At 39.7% G+C, this 12,658-nt stretch overlaps 1 protein-coding gene across 1 annotated transcript in view; it reads left to right on the forward strand.

Annotated features, from left to right (window-relative positions):
* Nucleotides 1-7,402: 7,402 nt before the first annotated feature.
* sec24d (SEC24 homolog D, COPII coat complex component) overlaps nt 7,403-12,658 on the forward strand; it is a 145,458-nt gene continuing 140,202 nt past the window's right edge. Inside the window, exons 1-3 of the mRNA XM_080191398.1 lie at nt 7,403-7,591; nt 9,232-9,334; nt 9,777-9,925. Coding sequence (XP_080047524.1) covers nt 7,447-7,591; nt 9,232-9,334; nt 9,777-9,925 — 397 coding nt within the window. The 5' untranslated portion in view covers nt 7,403-7,446. The remainder of the gene's footprint in view (nt 7,592-9,231; nt 9,335-9,776; nt 9,926-12,658) is intronic.

Below are 12,658 nucleotides of genomic sequence, written 5' to 3' on the forward strand. Positions count from 1 at the left end.
ATCATGGCTGATCATCAAATTCAATATCCTGACCCTCTCTTCCTTTTCTATCCCTTGATCCTTAAGTCCCAAGAGCTATATCTAATTTCTTCTTGAAATCGCACAATGTTTTGGCGTCAGCTACTTTCTATGGTAGTGAATTCCACACACACCACTCTGTAGTTAAGAAATTTCTTCTCACTGCAGTCCTAAAAGGCTTACCCCTTATCCTCAAACATGCTGGGACAACGAGAGCATCAAGATAAATCATCTTTCGTGAGGGCCTCACCATTGAGAGCAAGAAACTTTGGGATTATAAATGCCCATGATAGAAAATGGAGTGAAAGGTAATTGAAGAAGTAAAGAACGAGAGGGAGGAAATATCTTCTGTAATTATCTGCACTAGTTGAGGAACTTAAGAAACAGAGACTATCAGCTATTCATTGCAAAAAGAAAGAGTTATACTTATATAGTGCAGTATAATGGATTCGTAGGATTCTTATGGTATGGAGTGATGAAGATAATGATATCAACAGTCATGTGCTAGATATTTGTCTGTACTCATGAGAAACATACCTACTCTGTAACCTATCCTGTATATAGTGGTAATAAATCAGTTTGTGGTCACTACTGGAGTAAGACTACAGTTTCTCCAGGTAAGATTGGCCATGCAATCAGCATATGAAACATGGTGGCAGCAGTCGTGACTCAAATGTAATGATGGTTTGGTGCCATCAGCGAGAGTTTCCAGGAAAACATGAAAAAATCTAAAAGCGTACCTGAAGAGGTGGCAAGTTGGACAGCGTCAACAATGTCAATATATGGTTATATAGTGCGAATGAATAAGTTTGAAATAACTACCACAGTTAAGACTATAGGCTCTTTAGATAATCAGCATAAGAAGCGCATAATATCCTTCACAATCCCAGGACATCTGTAAGTCCTTTATAGCCAATGAAGTGTTTTCCAAAGTTAATCACTGTTGTAATGTAAGAAACACAATAATCAATTTGTGCACAGCACGCTTCAGTAAATGGCAATGTGATAAAGACCAGATATATTTTTTTAATATATTGATTGAGGGATAAATATTGATTTGGATCCGGAGAATCCCATTGTTCTTCACAATGGTATTCTGGGTTTTTTTTATGTCTACCTGAGGGTCAGGCAGTACCATGGGTTACAGTTTCATCCAAAAGGTTGCACCTCCACCAATGCAGCACTCTTTCCTTACTGCACTAGAGTGTTTGTTTTGGGCCCCAGTTTTTGAATTTGCATTTGAACTACCTACCACAGAGGCAAAAGTACTACTGACTGAACCATACCTGACACATATACATTACTCCCTTGCAGGTAAATACAAGGAAGATGACAGACAAACAGCTAAACTTGTTGATCAAAAAAGTATGAAAGGTGTGATGCTGGAAACAGCTGTATCAATTATGTAGGTAGTAATCTGTAGGATTTCTTTTCAATAACTTGAAAAATAAGAGACTTGAGTGGTGAAAGATTATCAAACAATATGACGTGGATGAAGCTAATATTTTCAGAGTAGTTCTGAATAAATTTTGCATTACCTGGATGAAAAGGTGTGGAGAATTTCATTGTGGCTTCAAAGAGGGATGTGGCTGCGACACATGATTGAAAATTGTTGAAAGTGCAGAGGTGTGCTGATATTGTCCAATATTCAGAAATAGGAGCCTCAAAATTGAATTATTCAGCACCCACTTGTGGGATGAAAGCAGGTGCTGAAGGATCCAATATCATGAAGCTGTGATATGGCCATCACTATTGTTGGACTGCACTGCTTTTAGGTGTCCTGAGTAGCTATGTGTCTCTCGTAGCCACTTGAAAGTGATGTTGGCCTAATATAAGTATGGAAAGAAGGGCTACCGTACTACGCAAAGGCCTATTGGAGTTTTGCTGTACCATTTGCAGCAATTTTTGTGTTTCCACATGACCTAGAAAGCAATCCTTAAATGGACTGTTAAAGATAACATATGAAAAATAAAGGCAAGTTTGAAAAACCTACTTGAATGTGGAGCTGGGTGAGCCTTTTGACTCCAAAATTACAACCCTGGATTTGAATTTTCTGTTCATTAATACTTTTTTTGCTATTCAATAAAACATAAGAACATGAAGAGGCCAGTCAACCCATAATTTGCACCTCCACTCCATTTATCCAATTTTCCTTCATGTCTCCTAATGTTGTTAGAAAACAAATCCTGAAAGTCTCGCACTTGAAAGTACCTATCAACTTAACACCCACAACCCTTTGGAAGAGAGTTCCAAACTTCTGTTACCCTTGTGCCTCTTCCTTTTGCTCCTGAATGGCTCTAATTTTAATATTGTGTTCCCTTGATTTTGGGTTTCTCCTAGCAGGTGTAATAGTAAAAAAAACGCCTCGTCTCCTTTGTAAATGGGTGATCCCTTACTTTTAAACAGTGACTCCACCCCCTCACCTACTACTTATGAGATTAGAGAATTCTGGGCACTGTACCTGTACTGATTTAGCAAATTTGCAATTACCTGCTTGAAAATTAAAGTACCAGCCAATGGATCTACTTCTCCACGCTCTCTTACTCCTAATGTATCTTCACAAACTTTTACTATTAAACCATTTATTAATTGGAGTTTTTGTTTTGTATTTCCTTTCTAGCTCTTGAGTTTTCCTTTGTTCTCTATATTTCTCCCAGTCCATTGAAATAACATTTGTCTTGGCATCTGTGTAAGCCATTTTCACAAACATAATGGGAGCAATTCTCCCGGCCCGTTGCACTACAAAAGCAGCGCAGCAGGCTGGGAGACTCAAGTGGAGGCTCACGGTCCCCCTGTTGGGTGCCATGGCCTCCGCCAGTCTCCAACAGCCAGATTTCTAGCGCCGTCAGCTCCTGCCAGAAGTCGGCATGGAGCTGTTTAATTTATGCTAATACAAATTTATATCTACTTTACATTTGATTAGTGGGCCTTGGACTGAAATCTCCGGGTCCGCTAGTTTCTCCCCATTCCTCAACTCCGGCAGGATTTACTATAGGTCCCCGCTTAAGAAAACTCTGGAATGAAGTGAGGGGAGGGGGGCAATTGAGGCCTCCCAGAGGGTTCGGTGCTGGGAGGATACCCTCTGGGCAGTGTCAGCCTGGCAGTGCCAGCCTCGGTCCCGATGCTGCCCAAGGGGCACCTTGGGACTGGCAACTAGGCATCGGACGATGCAAAGGGAGTGGGGTCTAATGGGGGGGCCTCTGGGGGAGCAATCAGTTGGGGTGAGGATGCCCGTTGCCAGTCTGAATTTTGGTCTGGGTGACAGAGAGGGAGACAAGTGATCGGGGCTGGGCACCTGGGGGGCGTGGGCGGGGGGGCGCGGGCGGGGGCGCGGGGCGGGGGGGGGGGGTGTTCGGAGCTGCAGTGGAGGGGGGGATAGGGATGCTGGTGGGGGATTTGAAGATTGGGAGGGTGGGGGAGATCGAGGCGGGCTGTGAGGCTGGCCCAGACACATCTGGCGGGTCAGCAATCAGGCCGTTGGGGGTGGTTTCGCACAGCCAGCAACGTGGGTGTCGTGGGGCTAGCCAGCGATTGGAAGCTGGCAGTGTGGGGATTACTGCACGTGCTCTGATCTCAGTGCTGACAGATTGGCGCGTGCGCAGTGGCCCGCTCAACGCTATGCTGCCGGCCTCACCAATGGGAATAGGCCCTGCCCCCCTGATATTCAATGGGCTACATGCTAGCACACTCTGCAATAGAAATTTATTTTCAAGTTCCCACTGAAAAAATTAGCATGAAATACTCCAGTTTGTATGCAAATTCGACACTTAGAATTGTTTTGGGAAAGTTGCCCTCTATATATTTCATTTTACCTGATATTCTGATTATAGTTGGTAAATTGTACAAGTGAAACCTCTCCACCTGTGGGCTGTGCATTGTCCTGGCATTGTACTAAATGCTATTTTTGCACTGCTTATTAAAAATGGGTTTACCAGTTAATAGCTCAGGTGAATTTAAAGTGCCAGTTTCTATCTCATTTCTTTAAAGTCAGCCTTACTAAAGTTTAAATCATTGGTTTAGGTAGGATCCTTTTTACTTCCCAAAATTGATGTCAAATTCTATCCTGGTCTAGCCCCTGTTTCCCACATTGTTAGACTATAAATTAACTCTGTCTTATTACTCATTACTAAATCTAGTAGGCACTGTTCTCTTGTTGGTGCTAATTGGTTCAAAAAGCTGACCTGGATATACTCTATTGCATTCATTACCTTAAGACTTGAACTGCTTTGTATCTCATTTTTCTCGAGATTACAGTTACCAGCATCTTGGCACAGCGGACCTTTGGATTGCTGAAACAAAGGCTCAGATGCTTGAAACCATCAGAAGGATCTTGCCTTTCAGCACAGGCTAAATTTCCTCAATCATTTTGGCTTGTTGCTCCTTTAGATAACTGTGCTGAAAATAATCTTTACCATATATTATAATGAAAAGCAGTGACCTCATGCAGTGGCAGAAGAGTCACTGGCTGAACCAAGATGTTAAGACATCCAATGTATGTACTTTACAAAATTAGACCGGCAAGATACAACCAGTTTATTTGCCAATGTTATCAGCCTCAATACTCTTGAAAACTATTGCAGTTTTCCATAACAACCTGATTCATTTTTGCCACAAATGAACTCTCATGACACATTAGGGGATGCCAATTATTCCAAACTATATTTGTCCCAACTTTGTTTGTAATTACGAAAGGGAATGATCTTACCTACTGTTCATGTCACAGTTTCACTGCAGTGAGGTCGGAGAATTTGACAGCCAGCACGCTTTCCCCTAGTATCTTCCATGCAAATTCATGGGCTGGCCTTAGGAGCCATGTTTAGATAAAATAAATGTCTAAATATCTATTACAGCATTAATTCGAGTAAAAAAGAAGTCATGTTCAGGACAACCCATTCTAGACATTTAAATCCCCCAACATACTTAATCCCGAATAAAAACAGGTTTGTATTCATAAGGCCACAAAAATAGCAAATCCTTTAAAAAAAACCTCTTTGAGCTGTCAATCAAATGGCAAATTTAGATTCCTATACTGATCATGGAATACAATCAAGTAATAATAATTACATAGTATCCATGGGGCCAACATCAACGAACAGCTATTGTAACTGATAAAACAGATTTTCTTCAACCATCACTGACACAGGCAACTCTTTTAAACCAAAGGGCTGGTGATTTATGTAACTTTACATCATGACAGTTCTAAAGACCTTATTTGACCCTCAAGAAAATTTATGACTCTCCAAATAATTAATTACACCCACTCTGTGGGTTAAGGTCCACGCTACAGTGTGTTTGCCTCCTCAGTATGTACCATCTACAAGATGCACTGCAACAAGCTGTCCTTGTTTGTTTTAACTTAATTTCACTGTCAGCCAAGTTCATCTAGTTCTTTGCACTCCATTGCATGTATTCACTTTGTTCCTTCACTTTATACGTTAACAATCTCATCATACTCTTTACAAATGCCGAGCCATGGTGCACTATCCTACACTCTACAGTCACGCTATGATTGAACAAGATAAATCAGAATCTCTAGTCCATTCAACCCTGAGCAAATATTCTGACCTATATATTCTTCATTGCAAAGATCCACTTATTTTCATGTCAGTAGCATCACCAGCCTTTGTTCCCCCCCCCCCTTGAGCTCTGCCACTGAAAATCTCATTTAAACATTAGTACCTTCCAGACTAGACCATTTTAAAGCACTCCTGGCTGGCCTACAATTCATCACTCTGTGCAAACCTCAGCCCATCCAAAATTCTATTGCCTGTATCGTATCCTGCACCATCTGTCATCCATATCCCTGCAAGTTTATATGGGCTTTTGAGCATTCAGTTTCTTGATTACAATCTTTCTGACTGTCACTCTTCTGTATCTCTGTGACTTAACCACCACTGTCCCCATTTCCAACGCAAATCTCTACTGATTGACCTTTTTATTGAACAACCCCCTCCAAGATCTTGACTCTGTTCCTAATCTTTTTCATCTCACTACCTCTCTGTTTTTAGGGATTTCTTTGTTCGAGCATTTAGTCACGCCTCCTAATTCCTTGCAAGTAGAATGTTCTCATTCATTTCAAAGGGAATAGCACATAAAAGTAGTGATGTTTTGCTACAGTTGTACAGTTGGTGAGACCAAGATTGAAAGGTGATATTGTTGAAATGTAGAGGGGGACCTGACAGGGTGGATGCTGAAAGGATGCTTTCCCTATGTGAAAAAGACTAGAATGTGGGGGGACACAGTTTTGGGTCTTCCATTTAAGATAGAGCTAAAAAGAAATGTTTCCTGAAGGTCATGAATCTCTGGAAATCTTTTCCCCAAAAGGTGTTTGCAGCAAGGTCAATTAACATTTTTAAGGCAAAGGTAGATAAATCCTTGATTAACAAGGAAGTTGAAGGTGATTGGAGTGGTGGAATGTGGAGTTGAGGCCACAGTGAGACTAGCTACGATCTTATTGAATGGTGGAGCAAACTTGAAGAGCCAATTAGCTTGTTGCAGTGCACTTTGTAGATGGTATGTACTGAGGAGGCAAACACACAGTAGCATGGACCTTAACCCACAACATGGGAGTAATTAAATCTCTGCCTTAAGAATGCTAATTGACCTTGCTGCAAATGCCTTTTAAGGAAAAGAGCTCCAAAGATTCATGACCTTTAGAAAACATTTTTTTAGCCCCACCTTAAATGGAAGATACAAAATTGTGTCCCCCCACATCCTAGTTTTTTTCACATAGGGAAAGCATCTTTTCAGCATCCACCCTGTATCTAATACAAATGTTCTATGTTATGGTGTCCATTTATCTAATTATGCCATTGTGATGCACCATTGTGTATTTCACATGCTAAAAATTCTATATTGTTGTTACAGTTGCTAATCTAAGTTTGTTGCTGAGTATCATTAACTGCTTGTAAGCTGGTATCAATTCTGTCAAGCATGTAGAATACTTTGTGGAGCTGTACCTATGTCTTTTTACTTCTGGGCATTATTTTGGTTAGAAGAAAATCCATTACATTAGTTTAACATCTAGTTTAATGGGTTGACATTTTTGTCATCTAGATTTATAGAAGACATAGTGGAAATCTGTATTTTGTATCAATCATTTGGATTTGATTTTTTTTTGTATGTTGACGTGCATTTTACTAACCCAAACATGGCAAAGGAAGAATCAGGTTTAATTTTGTAGGCCACCACAATCCAGTTTGAAAACTGTCACCAAGCTGTTTATGTAAGGAAAGGTATTGAAGTGAATGGAGCCAGTTGTAATTTACATCATTCATAGGCCAAGGGCATTGTAATTCTGCATCTGTGAAAGCAAAAGTGATAGGACCTTTAATCTGTGAATATAATTTTGTACTTTTCTGCCTACCCTCCCAACTAAGTTTCTCAAGGATCTCGGTTATCTGAGGAATGAACATATTCTAATCAAAAATGAGTCAACAAGGATATGTTGCAAGCTATTCTCAAGCTAAACCTGGAATGGGAGGATATTCAGCTGGCTTTGGTTCAACAACTTCACAGCCTCATTATGCCCACTATGGTGGAGCAGGTCAACCGTATTCTGCAGCTCAAACAGGTAATGCATATGGAGAAATCTTGAAAATAAACTTTAAATGATTCCTTCCTCCACCACCACTCCTGACACCATAGCATCGAAGAGACAAGTTATAACAATGTAATTAATACACATGGTGTGAGGAAGATTTAAGTCTGAAAGGTTGGGTGGGGGAGGTGCAGGAGAGGGAAACCAGAATTTTGGAAGGGATCTAGATAAGCAGGAGTTCTGCACATGTTTTGTTGGTTTGAGAAAGTCGAATAGGAGGAATTCGGCAATCCTTCCACCTCCTCTGTTAGATAATTGAAAGAGGTAAGAAACTCCTACCAAAAATGCCACCAGTTTCATCTTTACCGTTTGCTTCAGCTTATCAAAAGGAAATTCAGAATCTGCAATTTTAGTTCATTAATATTAAAGGTTTTTGCTGTCTTTAGAACTTAGCTTTTGCCCTGACTATTTCCAGAATCTAATAAAGATCTCCATACATGTTATTGCCATTTAGTATTATGTCTCATGCGAAAGCTAAACTTGTTTTCCCCCGAGGAAGAAGACCTAAACAATGAGTCCTAGGGTAGTAGAATTAGCATTTTAGAATTTATTATTTATTTAGGGCTTTATCTAAAGTACATCATATTTGGCCATCTAGATTATGCACCAAGGCCTGGATTTTTGCATTGGGTTGACTCGGGAGCCAGGTAAAAATAGCAAGTAGGATCTGTTTCTAGGATTTCTGTCTTCGTTTCCTGCACCTTCAGTTTTAGCTAGTGTGGGAAAGTGATCTTGATCACTCCTTGCAGAGGTAGACATTGCACCTCAGCTCTCCACTTTTGTGTATTTGGGCCAGTTTTTTAGGTGACATGTAGTTCCTAGTTTCTCAGAGAAGTTATAAGCTGTAGTCTGGATTTGGGAATCTCCATTCCAATTTGGTGCCAAGTCATATCACATGCTCTTCAGACTGTCCCTTCCATGCCCAGCATGTATGGAACTGTTCAAGGAAATCACCCGTTCGTGAATCTTCTTTAGAACAAAATATGTTGTTTCCATAATTCTTTACAAGTATTATCCAAATAACATTAAAGAATCAATAACAGAAGCTTCAAACACTTCAAAATTCTTAGTCTTGTACAAATAAAGATTGAAACATTGACAAAAAAGATACAGCTTAAATATATCAGTCAAGCAAAGTCAACAGTTCTCTCCTGTTATTAAAACAGAAACTCCTGCTGAGATAATCTTTTTGAGTTTACATTCTCAAGCCAAATGTTCATATGAGAACACTTCATAAGAACTACTTCAGTAGAATGGGATGGGTCCCAATGCATTGAAATTATGTCAGAAAATCAATGTAATTTGACCAGAACTGTTAATTTTTTTTACGTCAAATGTTAGCACATACTCTGAAACTAAGTTACCTAATTCAACTTTTAGATCCTTCAATTCTTTGCAATTCAGTAATGAATTTGAAACGTCATGAGCAGATTGTACTGTAGAACTGGAAAAACATATGAACACAGAACCTTTCCAATTTTTCATATTTGTGGGGATATATTTTATATTGTAGACTTTTAACATGCATTTATTTCTGTACGTTGCAAGTGTTGTCAAAAGGGTTTAATTATCTAAATCTAAGCTTACGGTTAATATATTTATTTTCTTTTCAGGGCTTTTAAAACCACCTCATGGTCATCCACCACCTACCCCAAGCCAGTTTGGCCAAACTAACCTCCAGAATGGAGTATATAATCCTGGAAACCAGGTGCCAAGGTATTTGCCGCAAAACGCAATGCAATATATGCAAAATTCCATTTTACACTTGCAGACAGTTGTTGCTTTGGTTTTATAAAATGGAATAAATGCAGCATATGTTGTAAGAGGGTGACCTCAGCCTGCTGCATTACTTTTAAATTTGCACCACCGGCTTTCATGTGTACCAATGAACTGCATGTACACTTGGGTTTTCATCACTGATTAGACACATTTGTAGAAGCTTTATGACACAATCAATTACATTCAATTCCATCTCTCTGCCCCCACCTCCACCCACTCCCTCCTTGCCCTAAACTACATTATGTCTTGCAGAATACAGGACTTGTTGTTGCAGTGCATTCCAATTTATTGAAAATTGTACACATGTCAAAAAATAAAAGTTGGAGATGCCTTAGTAGTTATTATCTGATTATTTGTTTCTTTATTTGTTTACTTCCAGCTATGCAGCTCCTTCTCCATGCAGTGGTCAGGCATCTCCCCTTCAATCCCATGGTTCCAATTCACAGGCGAATTACCGGAATACTGCACCACCTTTATTTACACAGCAAGTCACCAGTCAGCTTGATGCGATGCAAATAGGTGACCATGGTAAGTGTTTTTAGTGAAGAAAGTTATTCCAGTTGAATAATTAGGCAAATAAGGGGAGGGGATGGGGGGGTGGTGGGTGCGGGGGGGAGAGAGAGAGGAAACTTCCTCATATGTTCCAAAAGGTTTCAGGTTCTAGTTGGTTTTTCTGTGGTTGTCCTTGTTGTGGCTCTCATCTTACAATTTCTTCATTCTTTTGAACCATGAGACCAAAAGGGCATTAGAGTGGAGCTTGAAGAAATTGACATTTTTAAACTGCATGTAACCTCACATCCATGTGAAATGTAAGATTTCCCGAGGGACATGAATGCTTTGATGAATTTAATTATGTCTTGCTGCTTTAAAAAAAATCAAAGGCAAACTCGTCTTAAGACTCCTGTGGTGATCCTGGGATGTTTGAGCTCTTAGTAAAACATGTTGAACATTTTGTTAACGCCATATCAACAGCTCAGAATCTATTTGATCACTCATCTTTGTTTTGGCTTTGAGCGTGAAACAGATAATTTACTCCTCTGGAATTCATGCAATTTAAACATATTTTACATTGAAATTCCCCTGCTAACATACAAATGAATAAAGTTGCTGAAAATAGAACTTCAGAGAAGCTGTGGGCAAAATGCTGCAGGTGCTGGAGATCTGAAATGAAAACAAACTTTCCTCCTTTGATAGAAGAATAATATTGGATTCAAGATTCCTCTTCCCACAGGTACTGGCAGAGCAGCTTATTTCAGAGAAATATGCAAGGAAATTCAACAAAATTGGTATTGAAACATGGGGCTGATGTTTTCTAATTTAAAACTTGCAAAATTATGGATTCATGGAAAATTGATTCAATATTTATTTCATTTATTTATTTTGTAAAAATGTTTGTGATTTTACCCAGAAAGATCTTGGTTATGAACATACGCTATGAGACATTAGTGTATGAGAGTTTAATGTATTGTTCTGAAATTACCTCCCCACAATTTGAAGTAGCAGGTTAACGCCACATTACATTGCTGGAGAAGAGAATTTCAGAGGAACATGTTAATTCTACAACATTTTAGGTCCCTCCAGTCTAATTACAAATAGTATTGTTGGACCCCTTTGAGTGATTGATCTCATTCCATCAGACAGGAAGTGGATCATCTATCTGCCTTGATAGAATTTGTGTAAAATCTGACCATCTTCCAGGGTTTGACTGCATTAGAATAATGTCGGTAAGCTGCCATCACTCATTGAATAGTGACAGGGAGGAAACTGGAAAAGGTTGATGTTGAGAGAGACTTGGATGTCCTTGCATGTGGACCACAATGTTGACATTCAGATACATCAAGCAATTAAAAATAGCAAAAGGTATACTAGCGTTTTGTTACAAAGGCTTGGAGTCTACGAGAGTAGTTCAGGTCGTAATGCAGTTGTATAGGAACTTTATGTGATCATACTTGGCGCACTGTGTACAGCTCAGATCTCTTTACGTGAAGGTGATTAGGCTTTAAAGACAAGTGGTCATTTACCTGTTCTCTTTTATTCAGGGAACTCCATTGCAAATTATTCAAATGACTTTAATGAATATCAGGAAGATTTTCCAGCATTCATCTACATTTAACTCCTATTTAATTATATTGAAGGATTAACTCTCATATAAAGTTAACCTCCATATCAGTCTGGCCTTCCACCTTGGTCTGCTCTCTCAAATCTTGAGAGTCCCATGGTGAAACAATGGAAAATCAAAGAACAGTACAGCACAGAAACAGGCTCTTTGGCCCTCCAAGCCTGTGCTGATCATGTTGTCCTTTCTAAACCAACCTCTTATATTCCTGTATTCCCTGTCTGCTCATGTGTCTATCCAGATAAGTCTTAAATGTTGCAAACATATCTACCTCAACCACCTCACTTGGCAGTACATCCCAGGCCCCCACCATCTTCCGTGTTAAAACAAAACTTCACCCACACATCTCTCCTGAACATTTTCCCCCTTATTTTAAACTTGTGCCTCCTTGTAATTGTCATTTCTGCCTTGGGAAAAAGCTTCAAATTGTTTACTCTATATCCTTCATAATTTTACAAACTTCTGTCAGATTGCCTCTCATTGTCTTTCCAGGGAGAACATCCCAGTTTATTCAATCTCCCCTCATTGCTAATACCCTCCATATCAGACAACATCCTGGTAAACCTTTTTCTGTAGTTACTCCAAAGCCTCCACATCCTTCTGGAAGTGTGGTAACCAGAATTGGAGGCAGTTTTCCAAATGTGGCCTAGCCAATGTTTTATATAACTGTAACATAATTTACCAACTTTTATACTCAATGCTGCATCCAATGAAGGCAAGCATACCTGTGCTTTCTTCATCACCTTTTCCACCTATGCTGCCACTTTTAAAGATCTATGGACCTGTACTCCCAGATCTCACTGTGTGTCTATGCTGCTGATAGTTCTGCCATTTATTTTATAGCTCCACCCGAATTGAATCTCCCAAAATGCATCAATTTGTCCAAATTAAATTCCACCTGCCATTTCTCTGCCCTATTTTCCAGCCTATCTATATCCTGAAATAGTCTCTGTCAGTCTTCATCACTATCCGCAACTCTGCGAATCTTAGTATCATCCGCAACTTGCTGATCAGACCAGCTACATTTTCTTCCAAGTTATTTATACATATTACAAACGGCAGAGGTCCCAGCACTGATTCCTGTGGAACATCACTAGTTACAGACCTCTATTCAGAAAAACGCCCTTCCACCGCTACCCTCTGTC

This window comes from Carcharhinus amblyrhynchos, chromosome 1 (assembly GCF_965287045.1).
Source record: "Carcharhinus amblyrhynchos chromosome 1, sCarAmb.v2.hapA, whole genome shotgun sequence".
Lineage (NCBI taxonomy): Eukaryota > Metazoa > Chordata > Chondrichthyes > Carcharhiniformes > Carcharhinidae > Carcharhinus > Carcharhinus amblyrhynchos.